The sequence below is a fragment of the Lithobates pipiens genome, unplaced genomic scaffold (genome assembly GCF_037356315.1).
Source record: "Lithobates pipiens isolate NorthernLeopardFrog02 unplaced genomic scaffold, aLitPip1_a1.2 Scaffold_18, whole genome shotgun sequence".
Lineage (NCBI taxonomy): Eukaryota > Metazoa > Chordata > Amphibia > Anura > Ranidae > Lithobates > Lithobates pipiens.
In genome coordinates, this window is record NW_027507758.1 from 189,487,260 (window position 1) to 189,505,526 (window position 18,267).

At 47.6% G+C, this 18,267-nt stretch overlaps 1 protein-coding gene across 3 annotated transcripts in view; it reads left to right on the forward strand.

The window, feature by feature from the left end:
* Positions 1 to 18,267, forward strand: part of LOC143987600 (centromere protein H-like) — a 232,043-nt gene that overhangs the window by 116,920 nt on the left and 96,856 nt on the right. For all 3 annotated transcript variants that reach the window (XM_077486459.1, XM_077486458.1, XM_077486457.1), the window contains one exon: positions 12,084 to 12,126. In XM_077486459.1, coding sequence (XP_077342585.1) covers positions 12,084 to 12,126 — 43 coding nt within the window. The remainder of the gene's footprint in view (positions 1 to 12,083; positions 12,127 to 18,267) is intronic.

Consider the following 18,267-nt stretch of genomic DNA (forward strand, 5'->3'; position numbering starts at 1 on the left):
GCTGGCAACCCTCCTTGAGCCACCTTACAAGGGTAAGGTTGTAGAACTTATCCAGCCATCGCAGAGGATAAAACATCTTTGGGAGGCCTTGCAGAAAGGTTTGAGCAATGTGTTTCCAGAGCCTGGGAGGTTACAAATTCCTGGTCCTGGATAACGTGTTGCTGAGGCTTTGATCAGTCACAGGAGGAGCGGTGGAGAAGGTGGCCGTCTGACAGATGCGTTCAGGCAATTTTTTGGTCCGCAGCCCCGAGGTATGATCGGTTCCAGCAACCATTGCCAGCGTATGATTTACATGGTGCAGGAATACCTAGGGACAAGATCAGACTTGGAGATCCCTGTCTTTCTTGGGACTGCCTGTATAATGCTGTTCAGAGCCCCCACGCCTTTTCTTTTTTTAATTTGGGTGCGGGGTTCCCCTTAATATCCATACAAGACCCAAAGGGCCTGGTAATGGGCTGAGGGGTTACCCATGCCTTTTTTTAAAATAATTTTTATAATTTTCATCCATATTGCCGGGACCCGACATTACATTATAGCCGCAAGTAGTTTTAAATGACTGTTATTCCTTTAGAAATGTCATTTTGTGCAGGGACTGTTCTGAACATGGGGAACACGCGCCACTTTACAGGCATACTATAGACACCCCCCAGGTATGATATTTAAAGGAATATTTCACTTTTATTTTTTCACTTTAACCAGTTCCCGACCGGCGCACGATGATGTATGTCGGCAGAATGGCATGGGCAGGCAAACTGGTGTACTGGTACGTCCAGTTGAAATATCTGACTTGCGATCACGTGCGTGTCGGTCGGGATCCCTGTGACTCTGGTTGCAGGTCCCGCGGACTCTATTGCTGTGGGGATACCCACGATCGTCTCATGGGGAGGCTGAACGGGGAGATGCCGATGTAAACAGCATCTCCCCGTTCTGCCTAGCAACAAGTGACACTGATCTCTGCTCCCTGTGATTGTAGCAGAGATCAGTGTTCGCTAGCACATAGCCCGGCCCCCCACAGTTAGTAACACGCCCCTAGGACACACTTAACCCATACACTGCCACCCCCTGGTTAACCCCTTCACTGCCAGTGTCATTTACACAGGAATCCGTGCATTTCATAGTTTCATAGTTGCTAAGGTTGAATAAAGACACCAGTCCATCCAGTTCAATCTGAGTGAGTGTCTACAATTGTCCCTATCCCTGTACATTGCACACTCACATCGGTCCCTACCCTTTGTATACCCTTGTATACCCTTGTATTTGTATAGCACTGATTGCTGTATAAATGACAATGGTCCCAAAAATGTCTGATGTGTCTGCCATAATGTCGCAGTCACAATAAAAATCGCTGATCGCCGCCATTACTAGTAAAACATTTTTTATAAAAATGACATAAAACTATCCCCTATTTTGTAAACGCTATAAATTTAGCGCAAACCAATCGCTTATCGTGGTTTTTTTTTTTTTTTTTTTTTTGGTTTTTTTTTTACCAAAAATGTGTAGAAGAATGCATATCGGCCTAAACTAAGGAAAATTTTTTATATATATATAATTTTTGGTGGATATTATAGCAAAAAGTAGAAAATGCGTTTTTTTCAATATTGTCGCTCTTTTTGTTTTTTGTTAGCGCAAAAAATAAAAACCGCAGGGTTGATCAAATACCACCAAAAGAAAGCTCTATTTGTGGGAAAAAAAAGGACGTAAATTTTGTTTTGGAGTCACGTCGCACGACCGCGCAATTGTCAGTTAAAGCAACGCAGTGCCGAATCGCAAAAAGTGGTCTGGTCTGAAGCCAGCAAAATGGTCCGGTCTGAAAGTGGTTAAGCATCATTAAAATTGGTGCTCCCGAAAAAAAACTGACGTTTTTAAAACTTTTTTTTTGAATTGATAAATGTCCCCTGGTGCAGTACCCGGGTCCCCAAACCCTTTTTAGGACAATAACTTGCATATTAGCCTTTAAAATTCACACTTTTGGTCTGTTCTCATGTTCTGGATGCGAACCAAATCGGGGAGTGTTCGGCTCATCCCTACTGTGGATAAAGGAGCACTTTATAAAACAATGTTCACAGCAGGGAAATGCCATTTTCTAGTATGCCTGGAGGGGGGATTGCTGAACCACTCTTCTCCCCCTCCTTATTTTCATGATTCCAGAGCAGTTGCGTCTTAAAGTGGTTGTAAACCCTTACAAACCACTTTGACCTACAGGTAAGCCTAGATTTAGGCTTACCTGTAGGTCCAAGAAACCGTATAGGTTTAGGAGATATTTGCCCGAAGACAGACACCGCCGTAGACAGCGGCGTGCAGGTGCACTGAGTGCGGCTTCGTCAATGACGAAGATGGCGTGCGATGCCGCGAGTGTTGGCTCCTGTGTGCATGCGCAGGAGTGATGTCATCGCTGCTCCGGCGAATCACAGCGCCGGAGCAGCGAGACCCACCAAGAAGATGGAACTACAGGGGACAGCGGTGACTTCGCTGGCTCCTGTGTCAGGTAAGTGACACATAATGGGCTACTATGCGATGCATAGCAGTCCATTATGCTTTGCTTTTGCAGGGAATGAAATAGGAAGTAAACCCATCAGGGTTTACTTCCTCTCTAAGTACACTACAAGTGTTCTAAGAAAATTCATATTTATTAAAAAGGAAGAAACTATAGAGTAGTATTGTTAAAGGGTTGTAAAGGAGAGAATGAGCGGGAAAGGAGAGGTGAAGGTAAAGAAAATAGGACTATAGGGGAAAACCTCTTTGAAATAAGGGGATAAGAGTGAGGAGAAAAATAGGCCATAGGGCCAAAACAAGATGCAAAAATATATATCTAGTGACCCCAGCATTAGGGAGGGCTGACATTTCACCTCGGGTGCTGGTCCTTGGGCATGGTGGGTGTGAACAGTTGCAGAAAAGATGGGCGCCAGTCACTTTTAGGATGAACAAAAGTTAGTTTATTGCTCGCAACAGAAAAATGCGGGAGAAAGGGTTAGGGCACAGGACACCCTAGGACAGTATGCAAACAGATCAGCAGACTCAGAAAACAAAACCGCCAGGTAGACCGCAATACAGAAAAAGGGCCTTAGGCCTGTACCTAATGTTCTGTAACTACGTAGCAACAGCTGTCTCGTATAACACCAAAAAACTCCTAACACCATGTAGGGTTTCCTTGGATGAGTCCCTCTTGATGCTTTTCCAGACTCCCCAATATTCCCTGGCCCATGAAGAGTAACTTCCTGGTACTTCATCTCAGAACGCCATACTTTTGCTCATGCTCCCTCTGGCAGAGCCTCTACCATGCTGCCAGGCAGCACACAAGCTCTCTAGCAGAGCCTCGAGCACATGACCAGGCCTTTGACTCCAGGCCTCACCCAATGCAGCTGTTTCTCACACATCCACACCGGACCGAGATCTGGATGGGAGGGCCTTGATCACCTGACTTCCTCCCAAATATATACTCTCTCTCAGCATGCTAAGTGGCCTGAAACTCTGCAGCTCATCATACTAATGACAAAGTCAAGTGCCACCTATTGACAGAAGGCAGGAACCACAGTTAAACCAGGTTTAAAGGGATAGTAAAGGTTTTTCTTTTTTTAAATAACAAACCTGTTATACTTGCCTCCCCTGTGCAAGGGTTTTGCAGAGAGTGGCCCCAATCCTCCTCTTCTGGGGTCCCCTAGTGGCGCTCCTTGCTCCTCCCCACATCGAGTGCTCCTATGAGACCCGCATTCCAAGGGGAAGCCTGTGCAGGCGTGATTAACATTGACACAGACAGCAAGCCTCTTCGCCGCCCCCCCCCCCCAGATCCAGCATCACTGGATTTGATTGACAGCAGCAGGAGCCAATGGTTTCTACTGCTATCAATCTGTCCAATGAGGACCCAATACAGTGGCTGGGCTGAAAAGCTTGGGTACAGGTAAGTAAAAGGTGGGGCACTCTATTGCATAGAATGTTTACAACCCCTTTAAAAGAGAGCCCCAGATGATTGCAAAGGCTACAAATCAGCCAGGTTAGTTACCACCTAGCACACCTAAATTTACCAGTGGCCCGTTTAGGACAAGGGTGCTACTAAATTATTGCGGAAGTCTGGAGGCACAAGAAACAAGTCAGGGTAAGGCTCATTTTGGTCCAAATCATGTCCCAAAGTATCAGCTCTTCAATTTGTTGAATTGGATTTCGCTCACATACTCATTCTTCAAAGGAAGGGGAGTCCTCTTCTCTCTCTTTTTTTTTTTTTTTTTTTCTTCAATGTATGGATTTGACAATGCAAGCTGCAGTGATGTCTTATTAATCCCCCTTTGAGTGCTTTTAAAGGTTCTCGGTGCAGTGTACAGCAGTGCAATGGTAGGGCATGTGAATATCTGTCCGCCAGTCACCCTCCCGTGGATACAAAATCTTTTTGCAAAAAGTCTTATATCTGCAGGAAATCCTACTAGATACGCAGCATATTGCCTTTATCAAGGTTATATCTCCAGCACAAGCCAGAAGTAGAAGAATCCTGTCTACAGAGTAACTAGGATATATTTTCTATTGTATTATTGTCGATCAATGTTGATATGAAGACCATTGGCCTAAATACTTGACTACTGTAAGACCCCTTTCACAGTGGAGCCACGCTAAAGCACCTCTTGTTTTAGCTGCGCTTTACCGCTGTTTAAGCAGTGCTTTTACACCACTAGCTGGGCACTTTTAACCCCAAAAAAGGGGAGTAAAACCTCCCTTTTTGCGGCGCTTTGAAATCGTTTTTGCGATGCTTTGAAAGTGCTGCCCATTCATTCCAATGTTTTGGGAGCTCTTCAAAACCACCTCAAAGATGTTGCTTGCAGGACTTTTTTTTTTCCCTGTCCCGCAAGCGTACCACCCCAGTCTGAAAAGGCACACTGGAATGAATGAAAGGCGTTTTATAGGCACTTAGCAGAGGCTATTTCTAGTTCTAAAGTGCCTGAAAACCCGGCCCAGTGTGAAAGGGGTCTAATGCCCCGTACACACGATTGGAAATTCTGCCAGCAAAAGTCTGATGTGTGGTTTTGGTCCATCTGACTTTGCTGGTGGAATTCCTGCCAGCAAAAGAGCAGGTTCTCTATTTTTCTGACGGAAAAAGTTCCGATTGTCTGTACTAATTCCGACGTGCAAAATTCCTTGCGCATGCTCGGAAACAATGCAACGCTTGCTCGGAAGCATTGAACTTCATTTTCTCGGCTCATTGTAGTGTTGTACGTCACCACGTACTTGATGGTCAAAAGTTTAGAGAACTTTTGTGTGACCGTGTATGTATGCAAGCCAAGCTTGAGTGGAATTCAGTCGGAAAAAATATCCCAAAAAACTGACCATGTGTACGCAGCATTAGAAGTATTACTTAACCTGCAGGGCCATCTTTAAGGCAGGGCAAAAGGGTTAGCTGCCCTGGGCCCTGTCATTGTTGTGGGGCTGCCTCATACTTGCCAACTATCCAGTTTAAATTCCCTTGTCCCTTGAAGTTTTAGTCCTGTGCTGTGTCCCAATATCTCAGTGTGAAGTGCTGGTACTAATGCTGCCCAGCTCTGCCCTATTGTTGTATACAGATGACTCACCGGCAGACCCTGTGTTTACATGTAAATAACTGGCATTCATATGTAAATAGCGGCGACATTACTAAGGAGATGGCTGCGGCCCATAGCATTGATATGTAAATAAAGGTGGCATATGTATATCATGCTCCCCTGCAGTGAGGAGATGATGCACTATAACCTCTAGCAACCAATCGGTGAGCAGTATTACTGTACAGTAATCTCTAGCAACCAATTAACAAGCAGAAATCATTTGCTGTAACCTCTAGTAACTAATCAGTGAGCTGTAATTTGTGCTGTAACCTCTAGCAATCAGTCATTAAGTAGAGCGCTCACTGAGACTGAAGCACACTGCACAAATTGAGAAGGAAATATTGGGAATAGTATTTGCCTGTGTAAAATTCCTTGATTATATCTATGGCTGCCCCGTGACTGTGGAGATGAATCATCAGCCAGTGAAAATAAATATAAATAAATATAGACATTTTCTTTGAACGAACTCTGTTGTAGTATTCTGTTTATTGAAAGTGTCCCCCAGTACTGGGGGTCTCGAAGAGTGTCTTGCAGTATTAACCCTTGGCTAGTCCATGTGTTACCTGGAATACCTGTAGAACCACTACGTTAACCATACTAAGAAAACCCCTGCACACGGCATCTGAGCACATCCAGCGAATGATGCTAAAGCTTCAATGCTACCACCTGAAAGTAATCTATAGACGAGGCCATAAACTGTTTGTTGCGGATGCTCTTTCACATGCACACCTCCCCACTTCTAATAACTCTGGAGCTATTGAGGATTATGATGTGTTGGCTCTTGATGGGGTGTTTTAATCCAGAAGGATTCAGGAATTAAAGCAAGAAACGGGCCGATGCCAACTGTCAGTGCCTCATGGACATCATTCTCCATGGGTGGCCTGGCTCCTTTAAGGAAATCCTACATGATATTTGACCATTCTACTCTGAGGGATGACTTGACGGTAGATTAATCCTGGGTGGTCAGAGATATGTAATCCCTCACTGTCTCCCGAAATACTACTCGACACAACTCCATCAAGGTCATCCTGGCATTCATTGCATGAAGCGAAGGGCACGTGAAACCATGTTTTGGCCCACTATATAAACTGACATTGAAAAAGAAGTATCCTGATGTACCCCATGCAATCCTCTATGACCTCACCAGATGAGAGAACCTTTTAACTCTTCACCAAATACCTGACAGACCATGGTCTATCACAGCAGCTGACATATTTTGAAACAAGGACCTGGTCTTGGTAGATTCGTACTCTGGCTGGTGGGAATTTGATGTCCTCCCAAACACTTCCAGTAGCACTAAGGACATTAAAGCGAATATTCTCCACACGTGACATTCCCTATCAATTGATGACTGACAATACAACATCATTTTTAAGTAGAGAATTCAAGAACTTTGCTCACAATGGGATTTTCAGCATGTCACTAGCAGTCCCAATTAACCTAGATCCAATGGTCTTGCAGCGTATAGTGTAAGATTGGCCAAGCATCTCCTAGAGAAATATGCACATGATGGGGCTGACGTTTGTGCATCCCTACTCAACCCCCAACGCACCCAGGGATGGCATCCCTTCTCCGGGACATACTTTGCTATCATGACAAGCCAGGCCTCTAATTCCCATGATCCCAGCTCCTGCCAAGAGTTGAGACTGATGTGCAGGCTGTTGTTCAGGCAAAAAGGAAAGATAACCCATGACAAATTGGCCAGACACCTTTCTCCTCTGGAGCCTGGGCAGTTGGTAAGGATGGAGACAACCCTTGAGTTTGACAGACTGGCACGGTTCATGGAAAGGCCTGCCAACCAAACAGCTATGTTGTCCATTCTGATGGTAAGACCTATGTAAGGAATCGCCATCACCTCCTACAGGTACCTTTTAATTGTACTGTACTGCCGGTACCCATGTGCCTATGATCACTTCAGGACCCCAAGCACCGTCATCTGTCGCTGTGGCAATTCAAACTTAAATGGATGTAACTCACAACCACAACATAATCATGATGGCGACAGGCAAGAGGTTTCAAACTCGCAAGCCCCACAAGTTGTTACTCGATCTGGAAGAGTATGTATTGTAAACCCAATCCAAAGTTCCAAGACTTTATCACACACTGACTTTTACTCAGCATTTTATATTGTAGTTTGTTATTGTTCCTTGCTATGCTGCATTCCTAGGTGTTTTTATATTACAATTAATTTATATAAGCATATATTTTCTTTAGAAGGGGAAAGATTTGAAATATGTATGTGTTGCAGATTTACATAGATGTGTGAGGACCTGAGGGTGGGAACAGAAAGTAGGAAGTTATGAAGTGAAACTAAAGAAAGTTTCTATGTGGCTCACTGCTGCATGGAAATAAACCTAGTTCTAGTCAAGGTTCATCTGACGATTCATAATTGTTTCTACAAAATCTACAGAGGAGGAGCTGGTGGTCAACTGTATTAAAGGCAGCAGTAATGCCTACTAGTATAACTACAGAGTAATTTCCATTAGTTTTAGCAATTGGTAAGAAATTCACCAATTAAAGTAGGGCTGTTTCTGTGGCGTGTTTGGGCAAAAGCCAGACTGTAATGGATTGAGAAGGTTGCTATCTGTGAAGTAGCTCAGACAGTTGTAGACTTGGAGTCTGGAGGTAAATTAAAGCAAGGAGATGGGTCTTAAGTTCAGACTTGTGGGATCCAGCAAAGGCTTTTTAAGTATATGGGTGACCAGTGCGTTCCCTAGAGGGGAGGGGAAGATGCCAGTAGAGAGGGAGAGATTTATGCGAGTTAGAGATTAATAGTATAGAGCATACCGGAGTAGTTGTGAAGGAATGGGGTGATGGGGACAGGTGTCACCATGGAGACAACAAAACATTCAGTTAAAGCAATCCTTCTTCCTTTTTTTTATTTTTTTATTTTTTATTTATTTATTTATTTTTTTACCGCTTGCCGAGCGGCTCATGCAGATATAAGTCGGCGGAAGGGCACATACAGGCAGAGTAACGTACCTGTATGTTGGCCTTTTAAGAAGCGATTTGCGGGTGCACGCCCGCTGCGACCTCTGTGTGTGATAGTGGGTCCCGTGGACTCTATGTCCGCGAGGATACCCGTGATCTTCTTGCGGAGAGGTAGAACAGGGAAATGCTGATGTAAACAAGCATTTCCCCAATCTGCCTAATGACTAGGGATGAGCCGAACACCCCCTGGTTCGGTTCGCACCAGAACCTTCGAACGGACCAAAAATTTGTACGAACTTTAGAACCCTATTTAAGTCTATGGGACTCGAACGTTCGAAATCAAAAGTGCTAATTTTAAAGGCTAATATGCAAGATTTGCAACAGACAACACCAGCAATAAGGGGTATCTTCAGGTGTATACTGTGCTGGAGGCACACAACACCCACTTTAACTCCTGCAGATGCCTGTATTAGAGAACACAATCAATAAAGGGTAGATACAGGTGTATATTGTGCTGTGCTGGAGGCACACAACACCCACTACCTCCTGCAGATGCCTGTATTAGAGAACACCAGCATAAAAGCGTAGATACAGGTGTATACTGTGCTGGAGGCACACAAAACCCACTTTAACTCCTGCAGATGCCTGAGAAAAGAACACTGTCCCTGCCTATCTTGCTCTTTCCCTGCACGCCGGAACACACTACACAAGGCCGCCGCGCTGGCGGCCTTATATAGTGTGGGGCGTGTACTAAACCCCCTGAGCTATAATTGGCCACAGGCATCCTGCCTGTGGCCAATTATGGCTCTCCTCGCTTCCAGCGCTGTGATTGGCCAAGCATGCGGGGTCACAGTGCATGCTTGGCCAATCGTGAGCCAACAATGAACTGCGATGGTGTAGTGCATTGTGGGCCGTTCGAATTTGGTGCGAACGGTCCACAAAGTTCTGAATTCGCCATACAGACGAACGGCCGATGTTCGAGTCGAACACCAAGCTCATTCCTACTAATGACACTGATCACAGCTCCCTGTAATCGGCATCGGTGATCAGTGTCCTGTCACACATAGCCCCCGAACAGTTAGAATCACTCCCTGGAACACACTTAACCCCTACACTGCCACCTAGTGGTTAACCCCGTCACTGCCAGTGACATTTACACAGTAATCAATGCATTTTTAATTGCACTGATTGCTGTATAAATGTGAATGGTCCAAAAATTGCACCAAAAGTGTCCGATCTGTCCGCCATAATGATCATTTGATAATTATCAAATAATCAATAAACACTTATATATTTTTGGTAAAAAAATTTTTTTTTTTTATATTTTTGGGGGATATTTATTATAGCAAAAAATAAGAAATAATGCAATTTTTTTCAAAATTGTCACTATTTTTAACCTAAAAATTGGGTTCCTGCAGCTAGATGCATGACTGCTGTGTATGGAGATGCGCAACTGCTGTGCGTATGTACCTGTGGCGTATATCTGGTTCCTGGAAGAGGTGGCCAGCACACAGGAATGACAACACGCCCCTCGAGTAAGTTGCTTTTACTGCTGCTAATTTATTCCTACCACCTGGCTCCGCTCACTGTTCTCTGAGGAAGAGATGATTCTTATTTGCAAATTAAGAATTTTTATTTATTTTTATTAACATGGGGTGGTGTTTGTGTGGGTCCCTAACATTCATACATATTGGGGCCAATTTAGACAGGATCCGATTTACCTACCAGCATGTTCCTACCAGCAAACTCCAGGCAGATGGTGTTGCGGGCAGGATTCGAACCAGCAACCCTTTTTGCTGCTAGGTGAAAGTACTAACCACTGCACCACTGTGCTGCCCAAATATTTATCTATAGATGTAGGTTCTTGTGTCCACAAACAGAGAGAAGTTGGGTAGATGCCACACTCCCAATTCTGGAGGCATAAAAATGGTCCAGCACAGGGGTATACAAGCTATACATTCACTACTTTACATTGTAGCAACGTGTAATTTCTTCAGGGGTCACAATCGCAACCCCGCCCCTAGCTCCAGGGGGCCCCTGCAGCCTCCCTGTCATATTATAATAGCCTCCACAAAATCCAGCTCCGATCTGCCCTAGGGCCCCACAGCCATGCTCCAGTACTGGCCTTCCACAGTCCACACCCCTCTGTTCCTGTTGACTGGGGAGGAGCACATGGTGAGAACAGCCTGGGATGAGGAAGTGTCTGGGCTGTGTGCTGGCAACATGGAATGGTAACCAAGCTCAGCAAGGCAAGAGGAGGAGAGTACCATCCTATAGCCATGATAGGACCGATGTATTTGGTGAGGTATGGCACTGCTCAGTGTCTCCTAGTCTCCAGCTGGGATGCTCTGTACCCCCCCCCCACCCAGGAATATCTACTTACCCCACTTCCCTGACAGCTGGGGAGAAGACACACACCTCCGGGAGGTGACCTAACCCCAACACTTGCCAACACTGACAGAGAAACCTTCAGAAATTTCTAACAAAATCCCTTAACACCTCCTTGGGGGGTGCCTGAGGGGCTGCAGGCTCCAGATTTTGTGTCCCATGGCTTTGCCCTCCCAGATCTAAGTTGCCCCCCTCCAAAGCCCCCTGATCCCCCCCCCCCCCCTCCACCCTGCCTGCTATGCTCTGCTGCTGAGCTCCTTTCCCATTACAGAACTCTATACTGTTCCTCTGCAGGGCTGAAATCACATTCCTTTACAACACAGCCATGATCTGCACAGGGTGTATCTGCCTAATGCAACTACACTGCCATCCCGACCAGACAATTTCACAGTTCAGAAGGGCAACATAAAAGTCAAATACAGACTGTGTGTGTAAAGGAATGTGATTTCAGCCCTGTGTAGTGTTGAGGGGGGGCTCTAGAGATTAACACATGGAGACAGAGCACTTTTATGAAATTTCCAAGGGGGCTAGCTCTTCTACTGAAGTGAAGGATTGTATGCCTTTCATCTACATACCTGCAAAAAGGGTATAAAAAGCGATTTTAGCCAAACTCGATGAGTGCGAGGCTAATATAGTCGGTGAGTTAATTCACATAAGGAGGAGAGGCATCACATTTCACAACGGCGCGGTGAAGGAATGGCGTTTTGAGAAAACACTGATCAACATTGTCTGTTAATGCGAAGCATGTTTTGAAAACTCATGGACTTTGCAACATTTTAGAACACTTTATATGTTTTGCAATACTCCTTGAGGAGTGATTGAGTGCATGGTGTAAATTATCACTTATTCACTGGGTTAATTTATAGTTATTTAATTAATTTTGTATATATGGTGTAATCTTCATTTATTCATTATTAGCATTTGTTTCACGGTAATTATTTATCATTTATTTATGGATTTTTATTTGATATATTTTAAAGCGTAGAATTTAGTGGTGTAATATACACTTTACTTTAGCTCCACGTGTTTCAATTATTTATAATAGAAACATTGCACACAAGTTAATACATTTTTTTAAGTGGCAGCTCAGAGGGGAAGGGGTTTTATTTGAGCGCAGTGGTAAATGCACAGGTGATAGGGCAACAGTGAGTGTATTATTGGTTTATATAATATATAATGTATGTGTAACACGTGTGCTTTTTATAGGAGGCATTTCCAAAGAAGAAATAGATGGCTCATTTGGTGTAAGGTAAATAGTTTTTTTGTTTTATTTTCCTCTTTACAAATGTATGCTAGAATTTTAACCACTTGCCGACCACCTCACGACGATATATGTCGGCAGAATGTCATGCACAGGCAAAGTAACGTACCGGTGCCCGAGGCGGTCGGCATCGTTGCGGGAGCGATCCATGCTGAGGGGGAGGCCACTGATTCATGGCCACCCCCTCGCGGGGTGGTGTGGTGGGATGGGGTGAGATAGGATCAGGGACAGAGGAATGGTCTGTGGGATGAGATCAGGCAAAGAGGGATGGGATCAGGGACAGAAGGATGATGGGTGGGATGGGATCAGGGACAGAGGGATAGTGGGTGGGATGGGATCAGGGACAGAGGGATGGTGGGTGGGATGGGATCAGGGACAGAGGGATGGTGGGTGGGACGGTATCAGGGACAGAGGGATGGTGGGTGGGACGGGATCGGGCACAGAGGGATGGTGGGTGGGACGGGATCGGGCACAGAGGGATGGTGGGTGGGACGGGATCAGGGACAAGAGGGATGGTGGTGGGGTGGGATCAGGGATGATGGGTGGGATTGGATCAGGCACAGAGGGATGGTCAGTGGGATGGGATCAGGGAAAGAGGGATGGGATCAGGGACAGAGGGATGGTGGGTGGGACGGCATCAGGGACAGAGGGTTGGGATCAGGGACAGAGGGATGGAGGGTGGGATGGGATCAGGCACAGAGGGATGGTGGGTGGGATGGGATCAGGGACAAGAGGAATGGTGGTGGGGTGGGATCAGGGGTGATGGGTGGGATTGGATCAGGCACGGAGGGATGGTCATTGGGATGGGATCAGGGAAAGAGGGATGGGATCGGGGACAGAGGGATGGTGGGTGGGCTGGGATCAGGCACAGAGGGATGGTGGGTGGGATGGGATCAGGCACAGAGGGATGGTGGGTGGGATGGGATCAGCCACAGGGGGATGGGATCAGGGACAGAGGGATGGTGGGGTGGGATCAGGGACAGAGGGATGGTGGTGGGATGGGATCAGGCACGGAGGGATGGTCGGTGGGATGGGATCAGGGAAAGAGGGATGGGATCAGGCACAGAGGGATGGTGGGTAGGATTGGATCGGGGACAGAGGAATGGGATTAGGGACAGTGGGATGGGATCAGGGACAGAGGGATGGTGGTGGGGTGGGATCAGGGACAGAGGGATGGTGGGGTGGGATCAGGGACAGAGGGATGGTGCTGGGATGGTCGGTGGGATGGGATCAGGGACAGAGGGATGGGATCAGGGACAGAGGGATGGTGGGTGGGGTGGGATCGGGGACAGAGGGATGGTGGGTGGGATCAGGGACAGAGGGATGGTGGGTGGGATGGAATCGGGAACAGAGGGACAGGATCAGGGATGGTGGGTGGGATGGCATCAGGATCAGAGGGGCAGGATCAGGGACAGTGGGGGGGATGGGATCAAGGACAGAGGGGTGGGATCAGGGACAGAGGGATGGTGGGTGGGATGGGATCAGGGACAGAGGGATGGTGGGTGGGATAGAGTCAGGAACAGAGGAATGGGATCAGGCATGGTGGGTGGGATGGGATCAGGGACAGAGGGATGGTTGGTGGGATGGGGTCAGGGACAGAGGGACGAGATCAGGGATGGTGGGTGGGATGGGATTAGGGACAGAGGGATGGTGGGGTGGGATCAGGGACAGAGGGATGACTGTTGAAATGGGATCATGGACAGAGGGGTGGTGGTGGGGTGGGATCAAGGACAAAGGGATGGTGGGGTGGGATCAGGGACAGAGGGATGGTGGGTGGGATGGAATCGGGAACAGAGGGACAGGATCAGGGATGGGATCAGGGACAGAGGGATGGTGGGTGGGATGGGATCAGGGACAGAGGGGCAGGATCAGGGACAGTGGGGGGGGGGGGTTGGGATCAAGGACAGAGGGGTGGGATCAGGGACAGAGGGATGGTGGGTGGGATGGAATCGGGGACAGAGGGACAGAATCGGGGATGGTGGGATGGGATCAGGGACAGAGGGATGGTGAGTGGGATACGATCAGGGACAGAGGGATGGTGGGTGGGATGGGATCAGGGACAGAGGGATAGTGGATGGGAGGGGATCAGTGACAGAGGGATGGGATCTAGGCCAGAGCGATGGTGGATGGGGGGATGGGATTATTACTCACCTTCTCTTAGTTTCAGTCAATTCCCTCTCCCTGCTCAGTGTTCTCAGTCTGGACTGTGCCTCCAGTAATGGCTCTCCTGACACGGGAACTGACCAGGCTGACATACTCCTTCACTCCAGAGCTGCTGTACCAGTCAGTCAGTGAGAGCTCACGACCCCCCCCCTTCCCCAGAGTACTGCTTTCAGCTCCGCCTCCGCTCCATGCGAAGAACGGAGCTGCCGAGTGCCTACATCACTTCTGGTTTTTGTATATTACACAAGTTAAACCACAACGCTCTATGCATTCCTCTGCGCTTTCAATTGCGCCACAAGGCGGGTTTTAACCCCACAAAGGAAGTGCCACGTCTGCAATCTCATGATTGCATTGATGTGGCGCTTCACAGAGTGCACTGTGTCCGGCGAATGGACAAACTGCACTTAGTTAAAGGTAATGTCTCCCTTCGTCTTTCAGGACAGCACCTGGAGAGAGCGCAGCTCCACCCACTTTCCCAGGAAACACTGCAGATCACTTTAAAGACTGGACACTTCCACCATGGCCTCAGTTGTAGTGTTTCCTCCGGCCATGGTGGAAGCGCTGCAGGGAACCAAGGGGTGCTGCGCTCACTCTAGGTGGGGAGAGTTGGAGGCATACCATTGTTGTTTGCTTTTTTGTACAGACCTGGCCCAGCTTCCTCCCTTCACGTGCGGGGGTAGCTCCGGTTTCCGCTCTCCTTCATACCCAGGGGGGTCAAGCCGTGGAGGTTCCCCCTCTTTTAGACCGGCGGCTGGGTCTGGGACACGGCTGAGATTCTTCTCTCGCGCCGTTCGTTCAGGCTCATGCCTTCCGGGTCCGGATGACGAGCGCGTCATTCCGGCCGGGGGCGCGACTTCCGATGGTGCGACTCGGCTTCCGGTTCCGGCCGCTGGAATGCAGGGAGAGGGGGCGGTCTCTTCGGCTGACATCACTTCCAGGATTGGCGTGGAATTTAAATTGATAAAAGCGCCCAGACGCCATTGATCCTTGCTGAACGATGGAGGAGGATCAATCGGCGGTGGCAGGAGCAGGAGCCACGATTGTCAGCCAGGCTCAGGTAAGCAGGGGCAGTGGTCTCTGTCATTATTGTTTGAGCCATGTTGTTTCCTCCCTTCCTTGCATTGGGAAGCCTGCAGCATTGTTTTCCTATGATGCTATTTAGGAATAATGCTTTTCAATAGTTGTTTAGTGAGTCTGTGGGGGGATTCACTGGCTGAAGAGCAAATAGAATTTGAAAATTGTTAATCTGTTCTATTTTGCAGCGTATCTTTTTTCTATGTTTATGTGTATTGTAACTGAGGTTTTTGGGTTTTTTCCGTGGTATATTTCAGAAAGCGAAAGAAAAGACCAAACGTGTGTCCCCTCCTAGCAAGAGGAGGTGTCCATCTAAAAACGTACTGAGAGATTCTTGGACTAAGGTGTTATGCAGGTCCTGCATAAGCGACTTGGTCAAAGAAGAAGCAGCTTCCAATACCCCTGCGTCTCAGCAGGGAGAGTTATTAAGTTCTTTCAGGAAAGAATTGTCAGATACCTTTGAATCTTTCCGGTCTTATTTAGACAGACGCCCAGCTGCAGGTAGTAGCTCAGCGCCCCGTTCTCACTCCCCAGCATCTGCATCCAGGGGGGGCAGTGACTCGGAGGAGGTGGAACATAGTAGGTCCTCTGCTTCAGAGGAGGAGGCAGAGGAAGTAAAGGAGGCTTCTGCTTCATCATCCCGGTATTATATAATTATCCCTAGAGGAGGTGGATGACCTGCTTAAAAATATCCACACTACTCTGAATTTCACAGAGGATAAGGCCCAACTGTCACTACATGACCAAATGTTTCAGGGTTTGGGCAAGGTGAAAGAGTGTTCCCGGTGCAAAATTTTCTATCCGAAACTGTCAAAAAGGAATGGAGAGACCCTGAGAGGGCTCCTTTCTTTTCCAGGTCCCTCAAACGCAGGTTTCCCTTTGAGGAGGATAGCTCGCAGGTATGGAACAAGAAACCTAAGCTCGACGCGGCCTTTTCTCAGGTCTCAAGGAATACGGATCTTGCGTTTGAGGACATGGGTATCCTCAAGGATCCCATGGACAAAAGGGCTGATTTCCTCCTAAGGAAGGCTTGGGACTCAACATTGGCAAACCTCAAGCCAGCAATGGCTTCAACTGTAGTAGCCAGAAATCTGGAGCACTGGCTAGAACAGTTAAAAGACCATATCGAGGCAGGAACGCCTAGAAAGGACCTGCTCGATACCTTGCCTGTTCTCTTAAAAGCAGTGGGGTATATGGCGGATGCCTCGGCGGAGTCAATTAAGATGTCAACCAGGTCCTCAGCCCTGATAATCTCAGCCCGTAGGGCCTTATGGGTGAAGACATGGACAGGGGATACTGCCTCAAAAGCCAAATTATGCGGTCTTCTGTTTGAGGGAGATTTGGTGTTCGGCCCTGACCTTGAAGCCATTCTGGACAGAACGGCCGACAAGAAAAAGGGTTTTCCTGTTAAAAAGAAGGTGATTCCCCAGAGCAATAAAAATTGTTGTGCTTTTCGAAAAACCTCAGAAACCAAAGAGACAGGATATAGAAGGCCCTGGAAGCCTTAGAGGGGAAGGGGCAAGTCGGGAGTGTTGTTCCGCCCCCCCCCTACCCCGAACCCAAAAAGCCAGTGACGGTCTTCCAACTGTGGGAGCAAGGTTACAGGCCTTTTTTCCGCAGTGGAAATCAGTGACAAACAGTCTGTTCATCCTCAAAACAATAGAGGGTTACAGGCTGGAATTTGCTCATCCCCCCCCCCCGCACAGTTTTATGTAACCCAGGCTCCTCAAGACCCATAAAAATCAGTAGCCATTATCTCTATTCTACAGGAACTGATGCAGCAAAGGGTGGTCATGTACGTTCCCCCCAAGGAGATAGGGCTGGGCTGTTACTCACACGTTTTCCTTGTAAGGAAACTATCGGGCAAATTCAGATTGATTCTGAATCTGAAGATTTTAAACAAATCGATCAGATACAAGAGATTCAGGATGGATACAATTTTCTCGGTGAAGAGTCTTCTGATGCCAAACTGTTTTATGGCATCCATAGACCTAAGAGACGCATATCTCCATGTGCCTATGGCCATAGCTTCACAGAAATATCTGAGGTTTGCGGTCAGGACGGGAGGCTCGGTGCTACATCTCCAGTTCCGAGCTCTCCCGTTCGGTCTATCCTCATCTCCGAGGATATTTACAAAGATCGTAGCAGAGGCCCTAGCCCCCCTCAGGGTAGAAGGTATATCAATCGTTCCATACTTGGACGACCTTTTAATTTTTGCCAGTACAAAACATCTATTGGAGAGGGACCTGGAAAGGACAGTAAGACACTTAGAGGGTCTCGAATGGCTGATAAACAGGGAAAAATCAAGCTTGATTGCATCCCAGTCGATACAGTTCCTGGGGTACACCATCGACTCCAGACAGGAAAAGATTTTTCTCCCAGTAGAGAAAATAGAAAAAGTTCAGAGTGCCGTGAAGAGGACCCAGACAAACCTGCCTATTTCTGTCAGGGCAGCCATGTCCGTCTTGGGCCTCCTCACAGCATCCATCCCTGCAGTACAGTGGGCACGCCTTCATGCAAGGGAGCTCCAACAGGCAATATTGACGAATTGGTCCTACGGGGAGTCCCTGGAGAAACAATTCAGGATGCCCCCTCAGGTCCAGAGAAAGCTCTGGTGGTGGAGGAATCACTCAAATCTAGACAGGGGTCTACTTTGGTGTTTTCCGGTAGACCGGAGGGTGACTACAGATGCAAGCTCCTGGGGGTGGGGTGCCCACCTGGAAGGACAGATGGCCCAGGGGAGCTGGACAGTCAGGGAGGCCAGGAGATCCTCCAATTGGAGGGAACTCACGGCCATCCTGCTCGGACTTTGGGCTTGAGGGAAGTGGTTCAAGGTCTCCATATCCAGGTCTTATCCGACTACGCCACAGCTGTATCCTATATAACAAGGCA